General features: G+C 48.1%; 1 protein-coding gene across 1 annotated transcript in view; it reads left to right on the forward strand.

Moving 5' to 3' along the window:
* The window catches only part of C4H1orf115 (chromosome 4 C1orf115 homolog), a 95,105-nt gene extending 70,368 nt beyond the window's left edge, over positions 1-24,737 (forward strand). The window contains exon 3 of the mRNA XM_063919435.1: positions 21,251-24,737. Within this exon, the coding sequence (XP_063775505.1) occupies positions 21,251-21,373 (123 nt within the window). The 3' untranslated portion in view covers positions 21,374-24,737. The remainder of the gene's footprint in view (positions 1-21,250) is intronic.
* Positions 24,738-24,955: the final 218 nt, after the last annotated feature.

Here is a 24,955-nt window from a genome sequence, read left to right on the forward strand (position 1 = left end):
CAAGGAACGGCTGAGGCCCAGGCCTATGTTCATGGCTAGTGGTTCAGATTCACATGAGAATGGAAGCACTCATCCTCTCGTTAGAAAACTGCAGTGCCACTCCTAGATGGGCCAGGTGTTTGTGTCGGCCACTTGAGTTGCTTAGCTTAGTCACACAGCTACCTCATTGCACCTCTTTTTTTCTTTGCATCATGTGCTGTTTGGGGACTATTTTTTGAAGTGCCATCCTGTCTGACACTGCAGTGCCACTTCTAGATGGGCCAGCTGTTTGTGTCGGCCACTTGGGTCGCTTAGCTTAGCCATCCAGCGACCTTGGTGCAAATTTTAGGACTAAAAATAATATTGTGAGGTGTTCAGAATAGACTGGAAATGAGTGGAAATTATGGTTATTGAGGTTCATAATACTATTGGATCAAAATGACCCCCAAATTCTATGATTTAAGCTGTTTTTGAGGGTTTTTTGTAAAAAAACACCCGAATCCAAAACACACCCGAATCCGACAAAAAAATTTCAGGGAGGTTTTGCCAAAACGCGTCCGAATCCAAAACACGGCCGCGGAACCGAATCCAAAACCAAAACACAAAACCCGAAAAATGTCCGGTGCACATCACTAGTTATTATGAAGTATATTATGGCAAGATACAGGCATCACTTCTGATTTATCAAAATGAACCCTACCTATATCCTGCAAAAGAACTGTATCTTCCACAATAGACGGTAACAATGTTTGAGGTTTATAGACCATCAACATTATATCATCCGCTGAAAGTGTTTATTTGTTCTCAAGTGGCCTGTCCTTACTGTATGCCAGAAAATAATTTATCTCTGCGTAAAGCAATGGCCAGAGGCTCGACCAGGGAAACAAAAGGGGTTTATCTAATTACTAAACAGTATTGGATGGTTTATTAATGAGATCTCTGATTTATTCTGTATTTATTACCAGTTATTATAGAGCGCACACATATTCACATCAGTCCCTGCCCCAGTGGAGTTTACAATCTATGGGCCCGATTCAGACCTGATCGTTGCTGTGCGTTTTCGGACAGCGGGTGACCAGCAATAGACTGCGCATGTGTATGCACCGCAATGCGCACACGTGTCTGCAAACAACAACAGACATCGCCGGTCAGCGACAGGATGGTGCAAAAATCTCATTTGCACGGGCGTTCGCAAGGTGATTGACAGGAAGAGGCAGTTTGTGGGTGGAAACTGACCGTTTAATGGGGGTGTCTGAAAAAACGCAGGCGTGCTCAAGTGTTTTCAGGGCGGGTGTGTGACGTCCGCTCCGGCCCCGATCAGCCTGTTCTCATCGCACTGTCCTGGGCTGCACACACACTGCACATGGTGGATTTTTGCAGCTCAGTGTACACATGCGATCGCACACTTGCACGGCAAATTTACTCTCCCTCTTGGGCGGCAACTATCTGAACGCAGGACACCAAAGTTATCAGCCCAGTGATCAGGTCTGAATTACCCCCTATATTCCCTACCACATGTACACGCACACACTTACACACTAGGGATCATTTTTTTGGGGAGCCAATAAACGTACCAGTATATTTTTGGAGTGTGGAGTACCCGGAGAAAACCCACACAAGCCCGGGGAGAATATACAAACTCCAAACAGTTAGGGCCATGGTGGGAATGCTAACCACTACACCAGTCGTACTGCCCATACTGACTGACGAAGCAGATAGAGACACTCGTTGCTGGCTTGGTGGGTATATAAGGTGTGTGATAGGCCGTCTGCACACATATCACTCGTTGCTGGCTTGGTGGGTATATAAGGTGTGTAAGAGGACGTCTGCACACATATCACTCGTTGCTGGCTTGGTGGGTATATAAGGTGTGTGATAGGCCGTGTGCACACATATCACTCGTTGCTGGCTTGGTGGGTATATAAGGTGTGTGATAGGACGTGTGCACACATATCACTCGTTGCTGGCTTGGTGGGTATATAAGGTGTGTGATAGGCCATCTGCACACACATCACTCGTTGCTGGCTTGGTGGGTATATAAGGTGTGTGAGAGGCTGTCTGCACACATATCACTCGTTGCTGGCTTGGTGGGTATATAAGGTGTGTGATAGGACGTCTGCACACATATCACTCGTTGCTGGCTTGGTGGGTATATAAGGTGTGTGATAGGACGTCTGCACACATATGACTCGTTGCTGGCTTGGTGGGTATATAAGGTGTGTGATAGGACGTCTGCACACACATCACTCGTTGCTGGCTTGGTGGGTATATAAGGTGTGCGATAGGACGTCTGCACACATATCACTCGTTGCTGGCTTGGTGGGTATATAAGGTGTGTGAGAGGCCGTCTGCACACATATCACTCATTGCTGACTTGGTGGGTATATAAATGTGTGTGAGAGGCCGTCTGCACACATATCACTCGTTGCTGGCTTGGTGGGTTTATAAGGTGTGTGAGAGGCCGTCTGCACACATATCACTCGTTGCTGGCTTGGTGGGTATATAAGGTGTGTGAGAGTCCGTCTGCACACATATCACTCGTTGCTGACTTGGTGGATATATAAGGTGTGATAGGACGTCTGCACACATCACTCGTTGCTGGCTTGGTCGGTATATATGGTGTGATAGGACGTCTGCACACATCACTCGTTGCTGGCTTGGTGGGTATATAAGGTGTGTGAGAGGCCGTCTGCACACATATCACTCGTTGCTGGCTTGGTGGGTATATAATGTGTGTGAAAGGCCGTCTGCACACATATCACTCGTTGCTGGCTTGGTGGGTATATAAGGTGTGTGAGAGGCCGTCTGCACACATATCACTCGTTGCTGGCTTGGTGGGTATATAAGGTGTGTGATAGGAAGTCTGCACACATATCACACGTGCTGGCTTGGTGGGTATATAAGGTGTGTGAGAGGCCGTCTGCACACATCACTCGTTGCTGGCTTGGTGGGTATATAAGGTGTGTGAGAGGCCGTCTGCACACACATCACTCGTTGCTGGCTTGGTGGGTATTTAAGGTGTGTGATAGGACTTCTGCACACATATCACTCGTTGCTGGCTTGGTGGGTATATCAGGGGTGTGATAGGCTGTCTGCACACATATCACTCGTTGCTGGCTTGGTGGATATATAACGTGTGTGATAGACCTTCTGCACACATATCACTCATTGCTGGCTTGGTGGGTATTTAAGGTGTGTGATAGGACTTCTGCACACATATCACTCGTTGCTGGCTTGGTGGGTATATAAGGGGTGTGATAGGCTGTCTGCACACATATCACTCGTTGCTGGCTTGGTGGATATATAAGGTGTGTGATAGACCGTCTGCACACATATCACTCATTGCTGGCTTGGTGGGTTTATAAGGTGTGTGATAGGCCATCTGCATATATATCACTCGTTGCTAGCTTGTTGGGTATATAAGATGTGTGATAGGCCGTCTGCACATATCACTCGTTGCTGGCTTGGTGGGTATATAAGGTGTGTGATAGGCCATCTGCATATATATCACTTGTTGCTGGCTTGGTGGGTATATAAGGTGTGTGATAGGCCATCTGCATATATATCACTTGTTGCTGGCTTGGTGGGTATATAAGGTGTGTGATAGGCCATCTGCATATATATCACTCGTTGCTGGCTTGGTGGGTATATAAGATGTGTGATAGGCCGTTTGCACATATCACTCGTTGCTGGCTTGGTGAGTATATAAGGTGTGTGATAGGACTTCTGCACACATATCACTCGTTGCTGGCTTGGTGGGTATATACGGGGTGTGATAGGCTGTCTGCACACATATCACTCGTTGCTGGCTTGGTGGATATATAAGGTGTGTGATAGACCGTCTGCACACATATCACTCATTGCTGGCTTGGTGCTTTTATAAGGTGTGTGATAGGCCATCTGCATATATATCACTCGTTGCCGGCTTGGTGGGTATATAAGATGTGTGATAGGCCGTCTGCACATATCACTCGTTGCTGGCTTGGTGGGTATATAAGGTGTGTGATAGGCCATCTGCATATATATCACTTGTTGCTGGCTTGGTGGGTATATAAGGTGTGTGATAGGCCATCTGCATATATATCACTCGTTGCTGGCTTGGTGGATATATAAGGTGTGTGATAGACCGTCTGCACACACATCACTCATTGCTGGCTTGGTGTATATATAAGGTGTGTGATAGGCCATCTGCATATATATTACTCGTTGCTGCATACTTGCCTACCCTCCCGGAATGGCCGGGAGGCTCCCGAAAATCGGGTGACCCTCCCGGCCCCCCGGAATAGCAGGCAAGTCTCCCGATTACAGGGGTCCCCCCCTGCCCGGCTGCCCACTTAGCGAGTGAAGTGGGCGGGGTGGGCAGGCGATGACGCGATTCTTGTTGAATCGCGTCATGCAAGCCACGCCCCCACTGTATAACGCCGGTAATTGCGGCATTACACAGTGAGGGCGTGGCTTGCATGACGCGATCCAGCAGCCACACTCCTCCTCTGGCCAGCCCCGTGCCGCCCCCCTCCTCACATCAGCTCACTGCCCGCCCCCCTGCTGAGCCGACTGGCTGCTCTCTCCCGGAGAGAGCAGCCCAAAAGTCGGCAACGATGCGTTGCTGGCTTGGTGGGTATAGAAGATGTGTGATAGGCCGTCTGCACATATCACTCGTTGCTGGCTTGGTGGGTATATAAGGTGTGTGAGAGGCCGTCTGCACACATATCACTAGTTGCTGGCTTGGTGGGGATATAAGGTGTACGATAGGCCGCCTGCACACATATCACTCGTTGCTGGCTTGGTGGGTATATAAGATGTGTGATAGGCCGCCTGCACACATATCACTCATTGCTGGCTTGGTGGGTATATAAGGTGAGTGATAGACCGTCTGCACACATATCACTCATTGCTGGCTTGGTGGGGAAATAAGGTGTGTGATAGGCCGTCTGCACACATATCACTCGTTGCTGGCTTGGTGGGTATATAAGGTGTGAGAGGCCGTCTGCACACATATCACTCGTTGCTGGCTTGGTCGGTATATAAGGTGTGTGATAGGCCGTCTGCACACATATCACTCGTTGCTGGCTTGGTGGGTATATAAGGTGTGTGGTAGGACGTCTGCACCAGTGGCGTGCGGTGAGGTCAGTGGCTAGTGAGGCACTGCAGCCATAAGGTCCGTCGAGTCCCGCCAAAGACGCCTATCGCCACCAAGCCAATGCCAGCTACTGCTAATGGCTACTGCCCCATTGTGGGGGGGTACTGTGTCTAGGGGGGCAGTGTGGAGGGTGGAGAATGTGTGTCCCTGGAACCGGGGAGGAAGAGGTAGTAAAGTGGGTAGTGTATGTACCCGCTGGCCTGAAGGGTTACTGTATGTTCAGGAGGACGGGGGTGTTAGTTAGAATGGGTAGTGTACTGTGAGGCATGGAGCACAAGCTCTGTACACTCTAGTTGGAAGCAGGGGGCAGGATGGGAGCAGTAAAAGTGCAGAGAAGGGGGCAGGATGGGAGTGGAAAGGACTTGGTGAGCATAAGTTAGAAAAGGATCTCACCTTCTCTTTGCAGCTCCCGGGTCCTGGCTGCTTCCTTCATGCTCACACAGGACGGACACTCGGACAGCTAATGGGTTCCACTCCTCTGGTAGTTGAGCTCACACTCATCTATTCCCTGGGGAGCTTGAACACGTAGGCGGATATGGCCTGCGATCAGGTTGGGGAGGTTGGTGGCGCTGCACCTCCGCACCAGCTTTACAGCCTGCATGCCTGGATGCAGCTGTGGCTGCCTCATCACTGCAGCCACAGACATTCCCCTGAGCTGGCGCTGTGTGTGACAGTCGGCGGCGGTTGGTTCTAAATCGGAGTGGGAGAAGGGACCTTCTGACATCACTAGGGGAGGAGACGTCACCTGGGGGAGGAGCTACGGTCGAACAGGGTACCCAAAAAGTACCCTTGCGGGCTCGCTTCGCTCGCCATGCTTCGGGCTTGGCTGGCCTAGCTCCTCCCCCTTGTGTCGTGTCTCCTCCCCCTGATGTAAAATGTCCCTTGAGGCCCGTACATACTGACCGATATATCGGCCGTTCTCTTGAACGGCCGATATATTGCAGGTCCGTCGGCCAGTGTGTATGGCCGATACGTCTGTGAACTACGTCGTTCACAGACGTATCGCGTCGGCCCCGCAGCACAGCTGACAGCCAATATATCTACAAATATATTGGCGCGTCACTGTGTGTGTCCGCCCGTACACATGCTGCGGCGGCCGGCGGTGATTGACAGCTGAACTGGGCGGGCGTGTGTACACACCCGCCCAGTTCATGACGTCGGTCCACGACGGATCGGCCAGTGTGTATGCTCAACACACTGCCTGATCCGTCCATAGATATATCTGCCGATCAATTATTTTATTATTTTATATAAAGAAGATACTTATGACACAGCTACTGTGTCATAAGTATATGCTTCAGCCTTTATATCATTTAAATGTTTTTTTTTTGTGTAAAGATGCTTGAAATGTGTATTAGAGGCACTGCTCTCGGTGCCTCCAGTTGTCGTTGTAAAAGAGCTGGAAGCGGGGGGGCGGGGCGAAGCATCGGGCAGTAAATGCCCATTAAAAATAGCCCTGTAAGCGGCATCTCTGGAAGTGCCTCTTTGACAGGGGCGTGCTTTCAGCCCATATGAAAGCACGCCCCTGTCACTAGAACAGATGTAATTGGGCAGTGGGCAGGGCTGTTATGCAGATGACCCGGTCCAGCTAAGCAACACCAATTCTCCCCCCTTCCCCTTCCCGTGCCAGCTGCCACAAGTATTAGCTACCCACACACCCCATCCAGCTTACAGTTGCGGCTGCCGAACTCCCCGCCCCCCCGTCCGGCTTACATCAGCGTCTGCTGAACTTCTCCCCGCCCGTCCGGCTTACAGTAGCGGCCAGTAGCTGCCGAACCCACCCGCCCCGTCCCGTCCGGCTTACAGCAGCGGCTGCTAACCCCCCCCCCCCCTGCTGACATCTGCGGCTGCCGAATCGCCCCCATGGCCATTCCCTGCTGGAGAATAAATCAGCAGCATTACCTGCATGGGAGGTCCTGCCCCCCCCCCCCCCCCCCCCTCCCAAGTCCGCCGACTAATAGATGCTAGATCCAAGTGGCCTTAAGGTGGGTACACACTGGAAGATATATCTGCCGATCAATTGATCGGCAGATATATCTATGGACGGATCAGGCAGTGTGTTGAGCATACACACTGGCCGATCCGTCGTGGACTGACGTCATGAACTGGGCGGGTGTGTACACACGCCCGCCCAGTTCAGCTGTCAATCACCGCCGGCCGCCGCAGCATGTGTACGGGCGGACACACACAGTGACGCGCCAATATATTGGTAGATACGTCTGTGAACGACGTAGTTCACAGACGTATCGTCCATACACACTGGCCGACGGACCCGCAATATATCGGCCGTTCAAGAGAACGGCCGATATATCGGCCAGTATGTACGGGCCTCAAGGGACATTTTACATCAGGGGGAGGAGACACGACACAAGGGGGAGGAGCTAGGCCAGCCAAGCCCGAAGCATGGCGAGCGAAGCGAGCCCGCAAGGGTACTTTTTGGGTACCCTGTTCGACCGTAGCTCCTCCCCCAGGTGACGTTTCCTCCCCTAGTGATGTCAGAAGGTCCCTTCTCCCACTCCGATTTAGAACCAACCGCCGCCGACTGTCACACACAGCGCCAGCTCAGGGGAATGTCTGTGGCTGCAGTGATGAGGCAGCCACAGCTGCATCCAGGCATGCAGGCTGTAAAGCTGGTGCGGAGGTGCAGCGCCACCAACCTCCCCAACCTGATCGCAGGCCATATCCGCCTACGTGTTCAAGCTCCCCAGGGAATAGATGAGTGTGAGCTCAACTACCAGAGGAGTGGAACCCATTAGCTGTCCGAGTGTCCGTCCTGTGTGAGCATGAAGGAAGCAGCCAGGACCCGGGAGCTGCAAAGAGAAGGTGAGATCCTTTTCTAACTTATGCTCACCAAGTCCTTTCCACTCCCATCCTGCCCCCTTCTCTGCACTTTTACTGCTCCCATCCTGCCCCCTGCTTCCAACTAGAGTGTACAGAGCTTGTGCTCCGTGCCTCACAGTACACTACCCATTCTAACTAACACCCCCGTCCTCCTGAACATACAGTAACCCTTCAGGCCAGCGGGTACATACACTACCCACTTTACTACCTCTTCCTCCCCGGTTCCAGGGACACACATTCTCCACCCTCCACACTGCCCCCCTAGACACAGTACCCCCCAACAATGGGGCAGTAGCCATTAGCAGTAGCTGGCATTGGCTTGGTGGCGATAGGCGTCTTTGGCGGGACTCGACGGACCTTATGGCTGCAGTGCCTCACTAGCCACTGACCTCACCGCACGCCACTGGTGTGAGTGGCCGTCTGCACACATATCACTCGTTGCTGGCTTGGTGGGTATATAAGGTGTGATAGGACGTCTGCACACATATCACTCGTTGCTGGCTTGGTGGGTGTATAAGGAGTGTGATAGGACGTCTGCACACACATCACTCGTTGCTGGCTTGGTGGGTATATAAGGTGTGTGATAGGACATCTGCACACATGTCACTCGTTGCTGGCTTGGTGGGTATATAAGGTGTGATAGGCCGTCTGCACACATATCACTCGTTGCTGGCTTGGTGGGTGTATAAGGAGTGTGATAGGACGTCTGCACACATATCACTCGTTGCTGGCTTGGTGGGTGTATAAGGAGTGTGATAGGACGTCTGCACACATATCACTCGTTGCTGGCTTGGTGGGTGTATAAGGAGTGTGATAGGACGTCTGCACACATATCACTCGTTGCTGGCTTGGTGGGTATATAAGGTGTGTGATAGGACGTCTGCACACATATCACTCGTTGCTGGCTTGGTGGGTATATAAGGTGTGATAGGACATCTGCACACATGTCACTCGTTGCTGGCTTGGTGGGTATATAAGGTGTGATAGGCCGTCTGCACACATATCACTCGTTGCTGGCTTGGTGGGTGTATAAGGAGTGTGATAGGACGTCTGCACACATATCACTCGTTGCTGGCTTGGTGGGTGTATAAGGAGTGTGATAGGACGTCTGCACACATATCACTCGTTGCTGACTTGGTGGGTGTATAAGGAGTGTGATAGGACGTCTGCACACATATCACTCGTTGCTGGCTTGGTGGGTATATAAGGTGTGTGATAGGACGTCTGCACACACATCACTCGTTGCTGGCTTGGTGGGTATATAAGGTGTGTGATAGGACGTCTGCACACATATCACTCGTTGCTGGCTTGGTGGGTATATAAGGTGTGTGATAGGACGTCTGCACACATATCACTCGTTGCTGGCTTGGTGGGTATATAAGGTGTGATAGGACATCTGCACACATGTCACTCGTTGCTGGCTTGGTGGGTATATAAGGTGTAATAGGCCGTCTGCACACATATCACTCGTTGCTGGCTTGGTGGGTGTATAAGGAGTGTGATAGGACGTCTGCACACATATCACTCGTTGCTGGCTTGGTGGGTGTATAAGGAGTGTGATAGGACGTCTGCACACATATCACTCGTTGCTGACTTGGTGGGTGTATAAGGAGTGTGATAGGACGTCTGCACACATATCACTCGTTGCTGGCTTGGTGGGTATATAAGGTGTGTGATAGGACGTCTGCACACATATCACTCGTTGCTGGCTTGGTGGGTGTATAAGGAGTGTGATAGGACGTCTGCACACATATCACTCGTTGCTGGCTTGGTGGGTATATAAGGTGTGTGATAGGACGTCTGCACACATATCACTCGTTGCTGGCTTGGTGGGTGTATAAGGAGTGTGATAGGACGTCTGCACACATATCACTCGTTGCTGGCTTGGTGGGTGTATAAGGAGTGTGATAGGACGTCTGCACACATATCACTCGTTGCTGGCTTGGTGGGTATATAAGGTGTGATAGGACGTCTGCACACATATCACTCGTTGCTGGCTTGGTGGGTATATAAGGTGTGATAGGACGTCTGCACACATATCACTCGTTGCTGGCTTGGTGGGTATATAAGGTGTGTGATAGGACGTCTGCACACATATCACTCGTTGCTGGCTTGGTGGGTATATAAGGTGTGTGAGTGGCTGTCTGCACATATATCACTCGTTGCTGTCGTGGGTAACAGGAGCAATTTATCCGAGTTGCAAAAAGAGAACATGGGGGCTACCAGACGTGTGTCTACAATGACAGTTCTGGGAACCCTGCTGCGTATAGTACTCCGAAGCAAACTAATGGTCACTGCACCAGGCTTCTGGTCATAGTAATGTGACTCGATCGTGTATAAGTTCTTCCACCTCTCTGTAATAAGATAACAGGACTTTGGGGGACATTTACTAAGCAGTTATAAGAGCGGAGAAGTGAGCCAGTGGAGAAGTTGCCCCATCAACCAATCGGCAGCTCTGTATCATTTTATAGTATGCAAATGATAGATGTTACTTCAGTGCTGATTGGTTGTCCCCCTTTGTTCTATAACTATTAAACCGACGGACATTGGGATTAGAAATGATCAGCAAAGGTTAATAACCCCATTTACAAAGGGAGAGTAGTCTTGAAGGATTTATTTGGTTGAATTCACCATACACAACATTATACACTGTGCTGTGTTTTCTGTAACCCCTCCTGAGTATCCTGAGTGCAATGTTACCCAAGGCTTGATTTCATTACATCAGTGAGCATATATCATATTGAGTGTATATTCAGTGTACTCTTTGTTTTGTAAAATAGCCTACACATCTTGAGACTAAAGGTTAGAGAAGCGCTGGAACACCCCTATCCTGCTATCTTCCAGGAACTTATTGGTTGAGTTCTAAAGGTCCGAGCTGCAGATTTTTAACCTCATTTGGACTTTTTTCATTGTTCAAGTTATTTTCACTTCTCATATTTAACATATGCTCATGTACAACATAATAGTGCACAAGGGACACGCAGAGAACACAGTGGCCAATTTCCCATTAGGCACGTGAGGCATACTTGCCTACCTGACCCTCTCCATGAGGGAGAAAATGCTCTGTTCCTGGACTTTCCTGGTAATGTATGATTGCCATCACCTGTGGTGAAACACCTTTCTTATCAATTAACTAGCTCACCACAGGTGACGGCAATCATACATTACCAGGAAAGTCCAGGAACAGAGCATTTTCTCCCTCATGGAGAGGGTCAGGTAGGCAAGTATGACGTGAGGCACTTGCTGGGGGGTGGCACTTGCTGGGGGGTGGCACTTGCTGGGGGGTGGCACTTGCTGGTTGCTGGGGGCGGCACTTGCTGGGGGTGACACTTGCTGGGGGTGGCACTTGCTGGGCGGTGGCACTTGCTGGGCGGTGGCACTTGCTGGGGCGGTACTTGCTGGGGGGCAGCACTTGCTGTGGGGGGCACTTGCTGGTTGCTGTGGGTGGCACTTGCTGGGTGGTGGCACTTGCTGGGTGGTGGCACTTGCTGGGTGTGGCACTTGCTGGTTGCTGGGGGTGGCACTTGCTGTGGGTGCCACTTGCTGGTTGCTGGGGGTGGCACTTGCTGTGGGCGGTACTTGCTGGGGGTGGCACTTGCTGTTCGGTGGCACTTGCTGGTGCGGCACTTGCTGGGGGCGGCACTTTGATGTTTGTGTTGGTACTGTCAGCCTGAGATGTACCAGTAACTGCAGAATATTTTCACTATACTGCGCCATATGCCATCATGAATGGAGTGTAAATGAGTAGGACATGCACACACTGCAACTGTAGCTCTCCTACTTACTAAATGTTTTTTATTATTATTATTATTCTATTGAACTGGCAATCATCAAACAAGGGCTTGTAACCAATCTACGGAAATGATAAAATGATGTGGGGTGGAGGCATTACTACTGAGCCTAGGGGCGTCGTCACCCCTAAATTTGTCTCTGAGAGAACATGTAAACAACCTTGATAAACATGGATTGGACTGGGGCAGCACGGATGGTGTAGTGGTTAGCATTACCGCCTCACAGCACTGAGGTCATGGGTTCCATTCCCACCATGGCCCTAACTGTGTGGAGTTTGTATATTCTCCCCGTACTTGCGTGGGTTTCCTCCAGGTACTCCGGTTTCCTCCCACAATCCAAATATATACTGGTAGGTTAATTGGCTCCCAACAAGATTACCCCTAGTGAGAATGTGTGTGTGTACATGTGATAGGGAATATAGAGTGTAAGCTCCACTGGGGCAGGGACTGATTGCCAAATATTCTCTGTACAGTGCTGCGGAATATGTGTGCGCTATATAAATAACTGGTAATAAATAATAAATAAAATGAAGCCTTATTCTAGAAGACTTATGTATAAGCACATACTGAAATACAGCTGCTGCCCATAGACCAGGTGCACAATGTGTTGCACTAGTGAGCACACAAGAAGTAGAAGTATGGTCTCATGCAACCACATACATTGGGACCTCTAGAGACCTGGGTTCATCTTGACTCCCATCCCATAGGCGGCCCTCCGGGTTCCCTTTTATCTCCCAGTGAAGGAGGTGATGCCTTGATGATATTTGCTGTTGGTGGAGTCAGGGGAAGTGAGGAGAGGAAGTTCTTAAACCTGTCCGAGCTTCTTGTCCAGTCTCTCAATTTGGGAAGTGAATCCATAAAGCTGGAGACAGAATGAGAAAAGAAAAAGGATCCTGTGAATACCGTGGCCAGGGGTTTATTATTATTTATTAACAAAACTGGGTGATAACAAACAGTCATAGAGGTAGGAGGGCCCTGCTCGCAAGCTTACACTCTGTAGGGAAATAGGCATGTATACACAAGGATAGGTGATATCTATTGCACAGTTGTCCACCAGATTGCTAGGTTCTTGGTGGGCTGTATGATATGGTCACACAGCAATGATGAACCAGGGTCAGGAGGAAGGGAAAGTGAAGGGTGAGAAGACATGTGGAGGATATCTGAGGACTGCGCAGAGTGGACGCAATTTGATAGGAAGGTTTATGAAGGTGATGTGGGTGGTTCCAGGATGTGATAAGCTGTCTGAAGAGATGAGTTTTCAGGGAACGCTTGAAGGTTTGGAGACTAGAGGTGAGTCTTATTGTGCGTGGGAGCAAGTAATGAGTGTGGATGAGAGGCGCAGGGGTTAATCCTCCATATAGCTTGGTTAAGGCAAGGTGGTTTTTTTAAGCAATTTGTCCTGGTCAGGGGCGTATCTAGAGATGAGGAGGCCCATGTGCAGGCTCCGTCAGGGACCCCTCCTCTTTAACCGGCGCTGTGACTCTGGGCAAGGCATGCTGGGAGGGATCCGATCAGATCCCTCACACAGCGCTGTGTAGAGAAGCCCATAGGCTTCTATAGGGTCTCTGTGGCGCTGACCTGGCAGCTGGGGGATAGTACATTAGGAAAATGTGGTAAACAGGGGGTTTACCGCATTTTCCGCGCAGTACATCCTGCCCAGTGTGAAGACGATTATGGTAGAATCCCAGTGGAGCGGTAGCAGCCCTTTGCCCTTGTACTTATTGAACTGAGCAGATGCTATACATTTGGGGTATTGTGTACAGTAAGTTACCATTGGCTCTAGGTTCAGTCACTGTGGGGGCAGGACGCCACAGAGGGAGTGTACACACAATACAAATCTGCATAATAGGGTAAAAAAGAACAAAAGTGTGTTTATGGCAGTGGTGAACAACATGATCATTTCTCCCGGGTCCGATGATTGACCTTGGTGCCTCAAGGGGGGCGCACATTCGCTTTGTGGAGAAACATCAGATCACATTATGGATGAATTGTGTCCAGCACTGTCCATCCAATCTCAGACAGACTTGCGGGAGACTGAATGCATTCACTCTGGTATTAGAATCAGTATAAGGAGGACCCGACAATGGGGGGTACTCTGACAATGGGGGGTACTCTGACAAAGGGGGGTACTCTGACAATGGGGGGGTACTCTGACAATGGGGGGTACTCTGACAAAGGGGGGTACTCTGACAATGGGGGGGTACTCTGACAATGGGGGGGGTACTCTGACAATGGGGGGGGTACTCTGACAATGGGGGGTACTCTGACAAAGGGGGGTACTCTGACAATGGGGGGGTACTCTGACAATGGGGGGTACTCTGACAAAGGGGGGTACTCTGACAATGGGGGGTACTCTGACAATGGGGGGTACTCTGACAATGGGGGGGTACTCTGACAAAGGGGGGTACTCTGATTGGATGGTTAACGTATGGTCTTTGAATCTAGGGCCACCAAGATGTCTGCTGCACCGACACAAGGGGTTATGGCCAAGTGTGTAGGTGCACGTCCACACCCCATTGTGAACACCAGAAGCTGCACACATTGTATTTACACCTCTCTAGCATGGCTGGGTCCTTTGGGATTGATTCAGAGAAGTACGCAAATGTTTTCACAGTGACTGTGCCATAATATGCAGATGCTGCCTGGATTGTAATGAGACGGGATCCGGTCTCTAGGTCAACAAGACTTAGGTCAACAATGTCTAGGTTGACCACTATTGGTCGACAGTAAGTAGGTCAACATGGTTTCTATTTCTAGGTCTTCAGGGACTCTAGGTCGACATGAGTTTTTCAAATTTTTTCTTAATTCTTTAAAACTTTTTCATACTTTACGATCCACGTGGACTACAATTGGGAACGGTGCACTAATTGGGGTTCCCGGTCACTGTACGAAGAAAACGACACCAATTTTTTCATGTCGCCCTTTTTTTCATGTCGACCTAGAGTCCCTTCGACCTAGAAAACATGTCGGCCTACTTACTGTCAACCTGAGTCTAGTCTATCTAACATACCACACCCATTTGAGACACACAATGGCGCACCATGGCCGCAGGGAGTAAGAGGCCGGAGCTATTGCAGATGCATTTGGGATTGCAGGCGCAGCCAGAGAATCCCTGAAAATGATCGCGACACATCCGTGTCTTTGCCGTTACGCCACATTACCTCCCCCGGATGATGCCTGACTGTCAATCACTTTGTGAATAAATCCTCTCTGCGCTTGCTGTCCCAAGAGGCCATCGCGCAGTGCTACTCCTACGCATGCATAGTGGCCGATAATCGCTCAACTGCAAACAAATCGGATTTGCCTATAGCTCTGAATCAGACCCTTTGTACCTGAACTATTTTTGCCACCAATGATTCCGTCCCAGGTCGTCCACTCCACTCGGGAGGTGGCCAACATGCGGTGGACTGGCCCACTCTTTTTAAAGTCCATGGGACCCCCCCAGGGAATTGGAAATCGGGAACATTCCAGGATAGCTGCCACCAGTACTAATGGAAGGAATGAATTGCAGTTCTGGAGCTTAGTACATACGGGAAATGCGACCAAATTCCAAAAAACTGACGTTTGTGGCCGCATTTTCCCTTTAGTACATCCCAACCTGTGTTTGAAAAATGAACAGGAGCTGACTGGTTGGTGGCTTAGTACATCTGCCCTGTGTTTGCCATTGTATTCACCTTTGCTGTGGCGTTGATCAAACGCTAATGTGCTCTGTTATCAGTCATTCTCTGTAGTGGCTTCCAGATACTGGGGGTAATTCTGAGTTGATCGCAGCAGGAACTTTGTTAGCAGTTGGGCAAAACCATGTGCACTGCAGGGGGGGGCAGATGTAACATGTGCAGAGAGAGGTAAATTTGGGTGGGGTGTGTTCAATCTGCAATCTAAATTGCAGTGTAAAAATAAAGCAGCCAGTATTTACCCTGCACAGAAACAAAATAACCCACCCAAATCTAACTCTCTCTGCACATGTTACATCTGCCTCCCCTGCAGTGCACAAAAAATTTCCTGCTGCGATCAACTTGGAATTACCCCCACTGCCAGGTAGTCTGTTCTGTGTAAGAAAACATGGGGGAGATTTATCAAAGCTTGGAGAGAGATAGCCAATCGGCTTCTAACTGTCAGTTTACAGGCTGTTAAAAAAACAAAAAACAACGGGTAAAGCTGGTTGGTTGCTACTTTATCTCTCTCCAAGCAAGCAAGGCTCCAGGGCCATAACAGCTGCATACGAATTCGCAGTTGCTGCATGCCACATGCCCACAAAGTGCTCAGCAAACCCCCTTCCACCCGTTACTTCCCACAGACGCTTACTACCTGTCACTCACTCTGCGTCCGCCATCACTAGTCAATAGCAGCGCCTCTGACTAACTGCGCAAACATCGGCATTGCGTCCACCTCTTATCAGGCCCAAATGTGCACATGAATGACCAGGCACACTCGCCGTGGAACAGAAAACCCACTTTTTGGCTTTCAGTTCCAGTAATAAACAAAAAAAAGGATAAAAATAATTTAAAAAACTTAATTTGTATATAGCTTTAAACAGTAAAAAAAAAAAAAAAAAGGCTCTTAAAAAAGGAAAGTGTGGCCTCATGGGAGAGGGTGTGGCTGTGTCACGCCTCCCATTTGTGTCACACTGGTGGCGTGGCCAGAGCTCCAGTTGTCAGACATGTCCCCAGTCTCTCCACTGAATAGATGCTATATACATGCACATGACATCCATTCTGTGGGTGACAGGGACCTCCCAACTACACCCCCCCCTCCCTCCCCCCAGGGTAGGACAACGGGACAGTGCCCGGAAATCAGGTCTGTTCTGCCAAAATCAGGACGATATGTTTTAATGCTCATATTATCTATAAGCCAACTTGTATTATACACATACGTCCACCCTCGTCTTTGCTACAATGGGCGCACACGTGTATACCTCCCAACATGACCTCTCCAGGAGGGACACAATGCTCTGCTCCTGGACTTTCCTCTTAATTTATGATAGCCAACAGCTGTTTTGAACAGGTTACTGGATAAGAAAAGTGTTTCAGCACAGGTGATGGCAATCATAAATTAAGAGGAAAGTCCAGGAGCAGAGCATTGTGTCCGTCCTGGAGAGGGTCATGTTGTGAGGTATGCACGTGCGCATGCATCGCGGCTATTTACGGTCACACGCACTTAGTCGTGCGTATGCATCATGCATTCCCTATGGTAATGGGTTTGTAACGCAGGCACCAATCGCAGGTGCGCTTATATGCCCACATTGCTGCGAATAGTCGCAATCGTGGGTAGGATGACGCTGGACATATCTGTAGGTCTAATGGTCTTGTAACCTCTGACTGCAGAAGCCAGTAGAAGTAAAGCCTTAGCGTAATGTAGAGACACACATCCTCAGATTATTATGCTCTGAACTGGGTGCAGCACAGGTTTCTGGAAATCTTTGTAGATATGGTTTCCAGAAGATGGAATAAGCCGCTTACAGCCATGTCACGGGATAGGAATGAGACCTGAGGAATGCAGCTCCCTTACAGGCCAATAACAAGACTCTGTTCCGGCTCCCTGCTGCTGTTACGCAGATGGCCAGCTGGGTTTCTTATTGAAGTCCTGGAAAGCCTGTTTGTTATGGTAAAAGTGTTATTTTGGGGAGTATTATAAACCTTATTGGCCCATTTAAATCAGCAGCATTTTCTGTTTGGTTTGTCTGTTTTCCCTATTTACCATTTGCTCAGGAAGCGGTGGGAGTGTGAGAGATATATTCTGATTGTTTCATCTTTTCCAGTCATGTGTGCCCTGCGGCGCGGCTGGGAAAGTATCATGTACAGCTACTGGCATTCCCAGGATGACTACATGTAACCCCAATAAACCTTCCTAATTGCCACAATGCAGTATGCGGTGATCAGTAATGCTGCTTATAGGGACCACCAATAATAGATAGGCCGCATTCCCTTTATGCTGCTAATGTAACTGATTATTATTTGTTAGAATTGTCCATTTTAAAGACCTAAATGACATAATATTTTTCCATTTGCAAAAAGATATTTGTAGTGTCTATTTTGCCCTCTTGATAAATCTCTTCCTAAGAACCTTATTGAAGTGGAAGTACCTGGCCAGACGTGTCCGTATTCTGCCATGATGGTGTAATGGTCCATGTGTCCGTATTCTGCCATGATGGTGTAATGGCCCATGTGTCCGTATTCTGCCATGATGGTGTAATGGCCCATGTGTCCGTATTCTGCCATGATGGTGTAATGGCCCATGTGTCCGTATTCTGCCATGATGGTGTAATGGCCCATGTGTCCGTATTCTGCCATGATGGTGTAATGGCCCATGTGTCCGTATTCTGCCATGATGGTCTAATGGTCCATGTGTCCGTATTCTGCCATGATGGTCTAATGGCCCATGTGTCCGTATTCTGCCATGATGGTCTAATGGCCCATGTGTCCGTATTCTGCCATGATGGTGTAATGGCCCATGTGTCCGTATTCTGCCATGATGGTGTAATGGCCCATGTGTCCGTATTCTGCCATGATGGTGTAATGGCTCATGTGTCCGTATTCTGCCATGATGGTGTAATGGCCCATGTGTCCGTATTCTGCCATGATGGTGTAATGGTCCATGTGTCCGTATTCTGCCATGATGGTGTAATGGTCCATGTGTCCGTATTCTGCCATGATGGTGTAATGGCCCATGTGTCCGTATTCTGCCATGATGGTGTAATGGCCCATGTGTCCGTATTCTGCCATGATGGTGTAATGGTCCATGTGTCCGTATTCTGCCATGATGGTGTAATGGTCCATGTGTCCGTATTCTGCCATGATGGTGTAATGGCCCATGTGTCCGTATTCTGCCATGATGGTGTAATGGCCCATGTGTCCGTATTCTGCCATGATGGTGTAATGGCCCATGTGTCCGTATTCTGCCATGATGGTGTAATGGCCCATGTGTCCGTATTCTGCCATGATGGTGTAATGGCTCATGTGTCCGTATTCTGCCATGATGGTGTAATGGCCCATGTGTCCGTATTCTGCCATGATGGTGTAATGGTCCATGTGTCCGTATTCTGCCATGATGGTGTAATGGTCCATGTGTCCGTATTCTGCCATGATGGTGTAATGGTCCATGTGTCCGTATTCTGCCATGATGGTGTAATGGTCCATGTGTCCGTATTCTGCCATGATGGTGTAATGGTCCATGTGTCCGTATTCTGCCATGATGGTGTAATGGCCCATGTGTCCGTATTCTGCCATGATGGTGTAATGGCCCATGTGTCCGTATTCTGCCATGATGGTGTAATGGTCCATGTGTCCGTATTCTGCCATGATGGTGTAATGGCCCATGTGTCCGTATTCTGCCATGATGGTGTAATGGCCCATGTGTCCGTATTCTGCCATGATGGTGTAATGGCCCATGTGTCCGTATTCTGCCATGATGGTGTAATGGCCCATGTGTCCGTATTCTGCCATGATGGTGTAATGGCCCATGTGTCCGTATTCTGCCATGATGGTGTAATGGCCCATGTGTCCGTATTCTGCCATGATGGTGTAATGGCTCATGTGTCCGTATTCTGCCATGATGGTGTAATGGCCCATGTGTCCGTATTCTGCCATGATGGTGTAATGGTCCATGTGTCCGTATTCTGCCATGATGGTGTAATGGTCCATGTGTCCGTATTCTGCCATGATGGTGTAATGGTCCATGTGTCCGTATTCTGCCATGATGGTGTAATGGTCCATGTGTCCGTATTCTGCCATGATGGTGTAATGGCCCATGTGTCCGTATTCTGCCATGATGGTGTAATGGCCCATGTGTCCGTATTCTGCCATGATGGTGTAATGGTCCATGTGTCCGTATTCTGCCATGATGGTGTAATGGCCCACGTGTCCGTATTCTGCCATGATGGGGTAATGATCCACGTGTCCGTATTCTGCCATGATGGGGTAATGATCCATGTGTCCGTATTCTGCCATGATGGTGTAATGGCTCATGTGTCCGTATTCTGCCATGATGGTGTAATGGCTCATGTGTCCGTATTCTGCCATGATGGTGTAATGGTCCATGTGTCCGTATTCTGCCATGATGGTGTAATGGCCCATGTGTCCGTATTCTGCCATGATGGTGTAATGGCCCATGTGTCCGTATTCTGCCATGATGGTGTAATGGCCCATGTGTCCGTATTCTGCCATGATGGTGTAATGGCCCATGTGTCCGTATTCTGCCATGATGGTGTAATGATCCATGTGTCCGTATTCTGCCATGATGGTGTAATGATCCATGTGTCCGTATTCTGCCATGATGGTGTAATGGCCCATGTGTCCGTATTCTGCCATGATGGTGTAATGGCCCATGTGTCCGTATTCTGCCATGATGGTGTAATGGTCCATGTGTCCGTATTCTGCCATGATGGTGTAATGGCCCATGTGTCCGTATTCTGCCATGATGGTGTAATGGCCCATGTGTCCGTATTCTGCCATGATGGTGTAATGGTCCATGTGTCCGTATTCTGCCATGATGGTGTAATGGTCCATGTGTCCGTATTCTGCCATGATGGTGTAATGGTCCATGTGTCCGTATTCTGCCATGATGGTGTAATGGTCCATGTGTCCGTATTCTGCCATGATGGTGTAATGGCCCATGTGTCCGTATTCTGCCATGATGGGGTAATGATCCATGTGTCCGTATTCTGCCATGATGGTGTAATGGTCCATGTGTCCGTATTCTGCCATGATGGTGTAATGGTCCATGTGTCCGTATTCTGCCATGATGGTGTAATGGCCCATGTGTCCGTATTCTGCCATGATGGTGTAATGGCCCATGTGTCCGTATTCTGCCATGATGGTGTAATGGTCCATGTGTCCGTATTCTGCCATGATGGTGTAATGGCCCACGTGTCCGTATTCTGCCATGATGGGGTAATGATCCATGTGTCCGTATTCTGCCATGATGGTGTAATGATCCATGTGTCCGTATTCTGCCATGATGGTGTAATGGCCCATGTGTCCGTATTCTGCCATGATGGGGTAATGGTCCATGTGTCCGTATTCTGCCATGATGGGGTAATGATCCATGTGTCCGTATTCTGCCATGATGGTGTAATGGTCCATGTGTCCGTATTCTGCCATGATGGTGTAATGGCCCACGTGTCCGTATTCTGCCATGATGGGGTAATGATCCATGTGTCCGTATTCTGCCATGATGGTGTAATGATCCATGTGTCCGTATTCTGCCATGATGGTGTAATGGCCCATGTGTCCGTATTCTGCCATGATGGTGTAATGGCTCATGTGTCCGTATTCTGCCATGATGGTGTAATGGTCCATGTGTCCGTATTCTGCCATGATGGTGTAATGGCCCATGTGTCCGTATTCTGCCATGATGGTGTAATGGTCCATGTGTCCGTATTCTGCCATGATGGTGTAATGGTCCATGTCCTGATTGCTGCTCAGGGTTATATTATATAAAGTATTCTTACTCTGTTTCTGGTCTAATTGATCATTTTTTTCACTGTTTTTTTTTCTTTCAGAATGTCGGTAAAGTGGTTAGAACTGGCTGCCGCTACCTGCTGATTGGATTTCAAGGGCTGGCGAATGCTTACATTGCTCCATTTGGCGCCTCTTCAGTAGTCCTATCATCAATGTCCCGCTAATTAAAGCTAAGAAAACATGTCCCAACATTTCAAACCCCAAAATAATAGAAAAAATAGACATTTGCCAAACAATGGAGTCCTCTTGTGTCAGCGCTGGACAGTACATGCTGGTGGTTTACAATGAATGAGCGCTATTGGCTAAAAATGTGCCAGCTGACTTTTGACTTAATGAATGCACCATTGGTTCATACACCTAACTTCAAACAAGCCTGGAGCTCTGAGACCGTGCGCTAACATCACTTTACTCATTATCTGACCGTAAGGTTGCAGCAAATACAAAGGGGGCACATTATTATTCCACATAGTTCTACAAAAGATGCATTATAGCTGTTTTACTTAGGTTTGCACAGTTAATACTCAGGGTATTATATAACCATATTCACCAAAGACGCACTGCTGGCTACAAAGGATAGTATGACGTTTGCTGACTATGACACAAATATTGATGTTAGCTAGATGTGTGCGAATGTGACAGCTGCTAAGATATGATTGGTGGTTTTTGTGACATATACTTTCTACGACACAACCCACAGTATATCTCTGCGCAATTACTCCATTCTGCATTCCCAGTTCCCTCACCCCGTCCCAAAGCCCTGTATCCCCTCACCAAGCCGCTCTTACCCAGTATCCAGACAGCAGGAACCACACAGCCCTCACACCCCACCAGAAGAGGCCGGCGCAATCCTGGTCAGCGGAGCTGATGCCATGTCCCATAACTACTGCAATAGAGCTGGACCCGTAAAAACGAGTGCAGTCACTGTGTGAAAGGATCCGGTCACTGAGGCTGCGCCCACACCGCCTACAACTTGTTGCCCTATTTGGACAAGATGGCTCACATCCCTGCAGGGCACAAAGTGGCATATCCTAGGGGCCCCTCTGATCCTTGGGGCCCGGTACAGGTGTCCCCTTTGACCTCCCCTGTCGCCGGCCCTGAATATACTGTAGGTGCATTACAATTGGAAAAGTGTTGTGTGAGGCAACTTGTATCTAATTCAATTGTCCAATGTGAGTTCAGATTTGTTGTTGTCACAGTCAGAAGTAGAAAATGTAATTTGTGAAACCTCATAGCAGAACATGAGCCAGGCCTGGGAGATGCCACTCTGCCCTCTTCTCCAGGTCCGCTCTGTAGACTAGGCATCTCCAGACCATGCTCCAGAACCATCTGTAACAGTGGTTATTGACGGGGGGGGGGGGTCAAACCTCAGAGAGAGAGAGAGATAAAGTACTAACCAATCAGCTCATGTCATTTTACAGGCTCTCGAGAGTATTTATCAAAGCTTGGAGAGAGATAATGTACCAATCAATTGGCTCCTGTCACTTTACGGGTTATGTTTGAACATTGACTGGTTAGTCCTTTCTCTCTCCAAGCCTTGATACATCTCTCCCCAGTGTATTTGTGTTCGTTTACAAAGGATAATGGGTCACGCACTTGATAATTACCCAGCATTGGGAATTCTTTGCTATATTCCCCAGCTAGGGCATTTACATTTTACAGTTGTAGCACCCATCTCTGTGTTTTAATGGTTAAGTGGACACGGTGAAGGCAGCATTTTGTGGGTTAATAAATTACTAACGTGAACTAATAGGCTGAATACTTTTTCAGTCAACAAAATGATTTTAGGTGATGGATGCCCTGAAAGGGAAGAATCAGAAGGAATTTGCATGTAGAAGAAGGATAGGGGTAAGTTTGTATAATAGGAGAAGATAAGGTGAACGTCTTTTGCTGGGTGTTAAATAAGAAGGACACAGAATGTAGTTTGGTATTTAAAGGGGACATCAACACGGCCTTATATACTAAGATATGCTAATTTTTCAAGTGAAATCTTATTTTTGTTGGGAATCTGGATAAGACATAAAATGAAGTACAATTGTCTATAGTACTGACTGGTCTTTTTACTAAATAGATTAAAATAAATAAATAAAAAAATCTCCAGCTTCTGATTATGTTGTCAGATTGAGCTGCATGTACAGCCAACAGTGGGGGTCATTAAAGACCCCTAGGAGCATGCATCGCTCATAGCATACACACTGGGCGATATTATAAACGATATAACTCAGGAGGGTGAAAATGAGCCTAGTGTGTATGCACCTTTAGTAAATGAATCTGTAATAGAATAGGCTAGGAGGTGAAAAGAAGATTCCCTGTGGTGGGCACACTCGGACTACAATACTTTCTTAGAGTGTGCCCACCACAGGGAATCTTCTTCTTTTCTTTTCACCTCCTGTACTTACATTTTTCCTTGGAGCACCTCCCAATATGTAAAAGGTACATACCTGTACTATTGAATAAAAGGGAAAGGACATAAACTATACATGGAAAAGATTAAATTAAAATAGGTGTCTGTGCGACCCTTCACCTATCATAGAATAGGCTAGACCAGGTCAGCGGTGCACAGGATTTAGGGATTTAACCTTTCCAAACAATCACAGTGTGCAGGCCTATCTATCTGCTAATTCTAGACTTTATTACAGGCAGCAATTCTTACCAGACAGGCTGTTAGAATGCAGGGAAGTGGCATCTCTATATGGGTGAGGGCAGTCGGGTCTACAAGGTTTACCCACCTCCTTGCCAAAATAGAAGGCATCCCTGGTCTCCTTGCGATTGGCCTGTTTGGTGTGGAAGACACATGAGTAATCACACCCACCCACGTGCTCTCCACTGTGCCTACACTTCCTTACTTATATAATGTATCACATTCTTGTCTTGTGTTCATTTGTGAGTAACAGAATGTGTGCACACTTGCGCAGTGGGACTGCAAGCTCTGGCTTGACTTTTACTTCAACTTTTTTTTTTCCAATTAAAAATACACAAATAAAAAAAACAAGTTGTAAATTTTTTTTTTTAAATAGTAATAGTAATATTAATGAATTTTTTGTCTAAAATCTCCTACTATTGCTAACCTGAGATGGCCACAGCAGAGGAAGGATTGTGCCCTAAGAATGTATAGTAAATGGGAAAAATCTCTTTGATAGATAGGGATTTCCTCTGGTTTATAAACAGGCCATATATGCCTCTAGTCTAATTGCATTAAAGTTCATTTATGAAAATATTTGTATCGATGAATCTAAAACAAATGTATTATATATATACAAAAATATCCTAAAAATGAATGAACATATTACGAAAACTCACAGTATGAGCCTTTTCATTGACTTACTGTATCTTTGTGTCGCTGGTATGATCTGGAATATTATACATGCACAGGAATTGTTTTAGAAAGATTTACTACTAAATATGTGGCAGAAATAAATCAAGTTACAAGAAGTCAATAAAAATGTACAAAATACCAGAACCTTTAATATATTTAACAATAAATACAACTGTATGTTGATATTTGTAAATAAAAAAAACCACGTTGTTTGAGCCATATTTATTCATTTGTTATGCTCGTTATATTTGAAGTATCATGGTCGCCTACATAGAGATGAAGTAGCCATGTTGGGGACTGAACCAGTACTCCTGAAAATGAGACCTATGAATGGTACTCGTAACGGGATGCTGGCGGTCATGTGACCGTTGACTGAATCCCGACACCACTCAGGAGACCGGCACCAGATCACCGACAGATGACATCCCGAAGG

This window comes from Pseudophryne corroboree, chromosome 4 (assembly GCF_028390025.1).
Source record: "Pseudophryne corroboree isolate aPseCor3 chromosome 4, aPseCor3.hap2, whole genome shotgun sequence".
NCBI classification, from domain to species: domain Eukaryota; kingdom Metazoa; phylum Chordata; class Amphibia; order Anura; family Myobatrachidae; genus Pseudophryne; species Pseudophryne corroboree.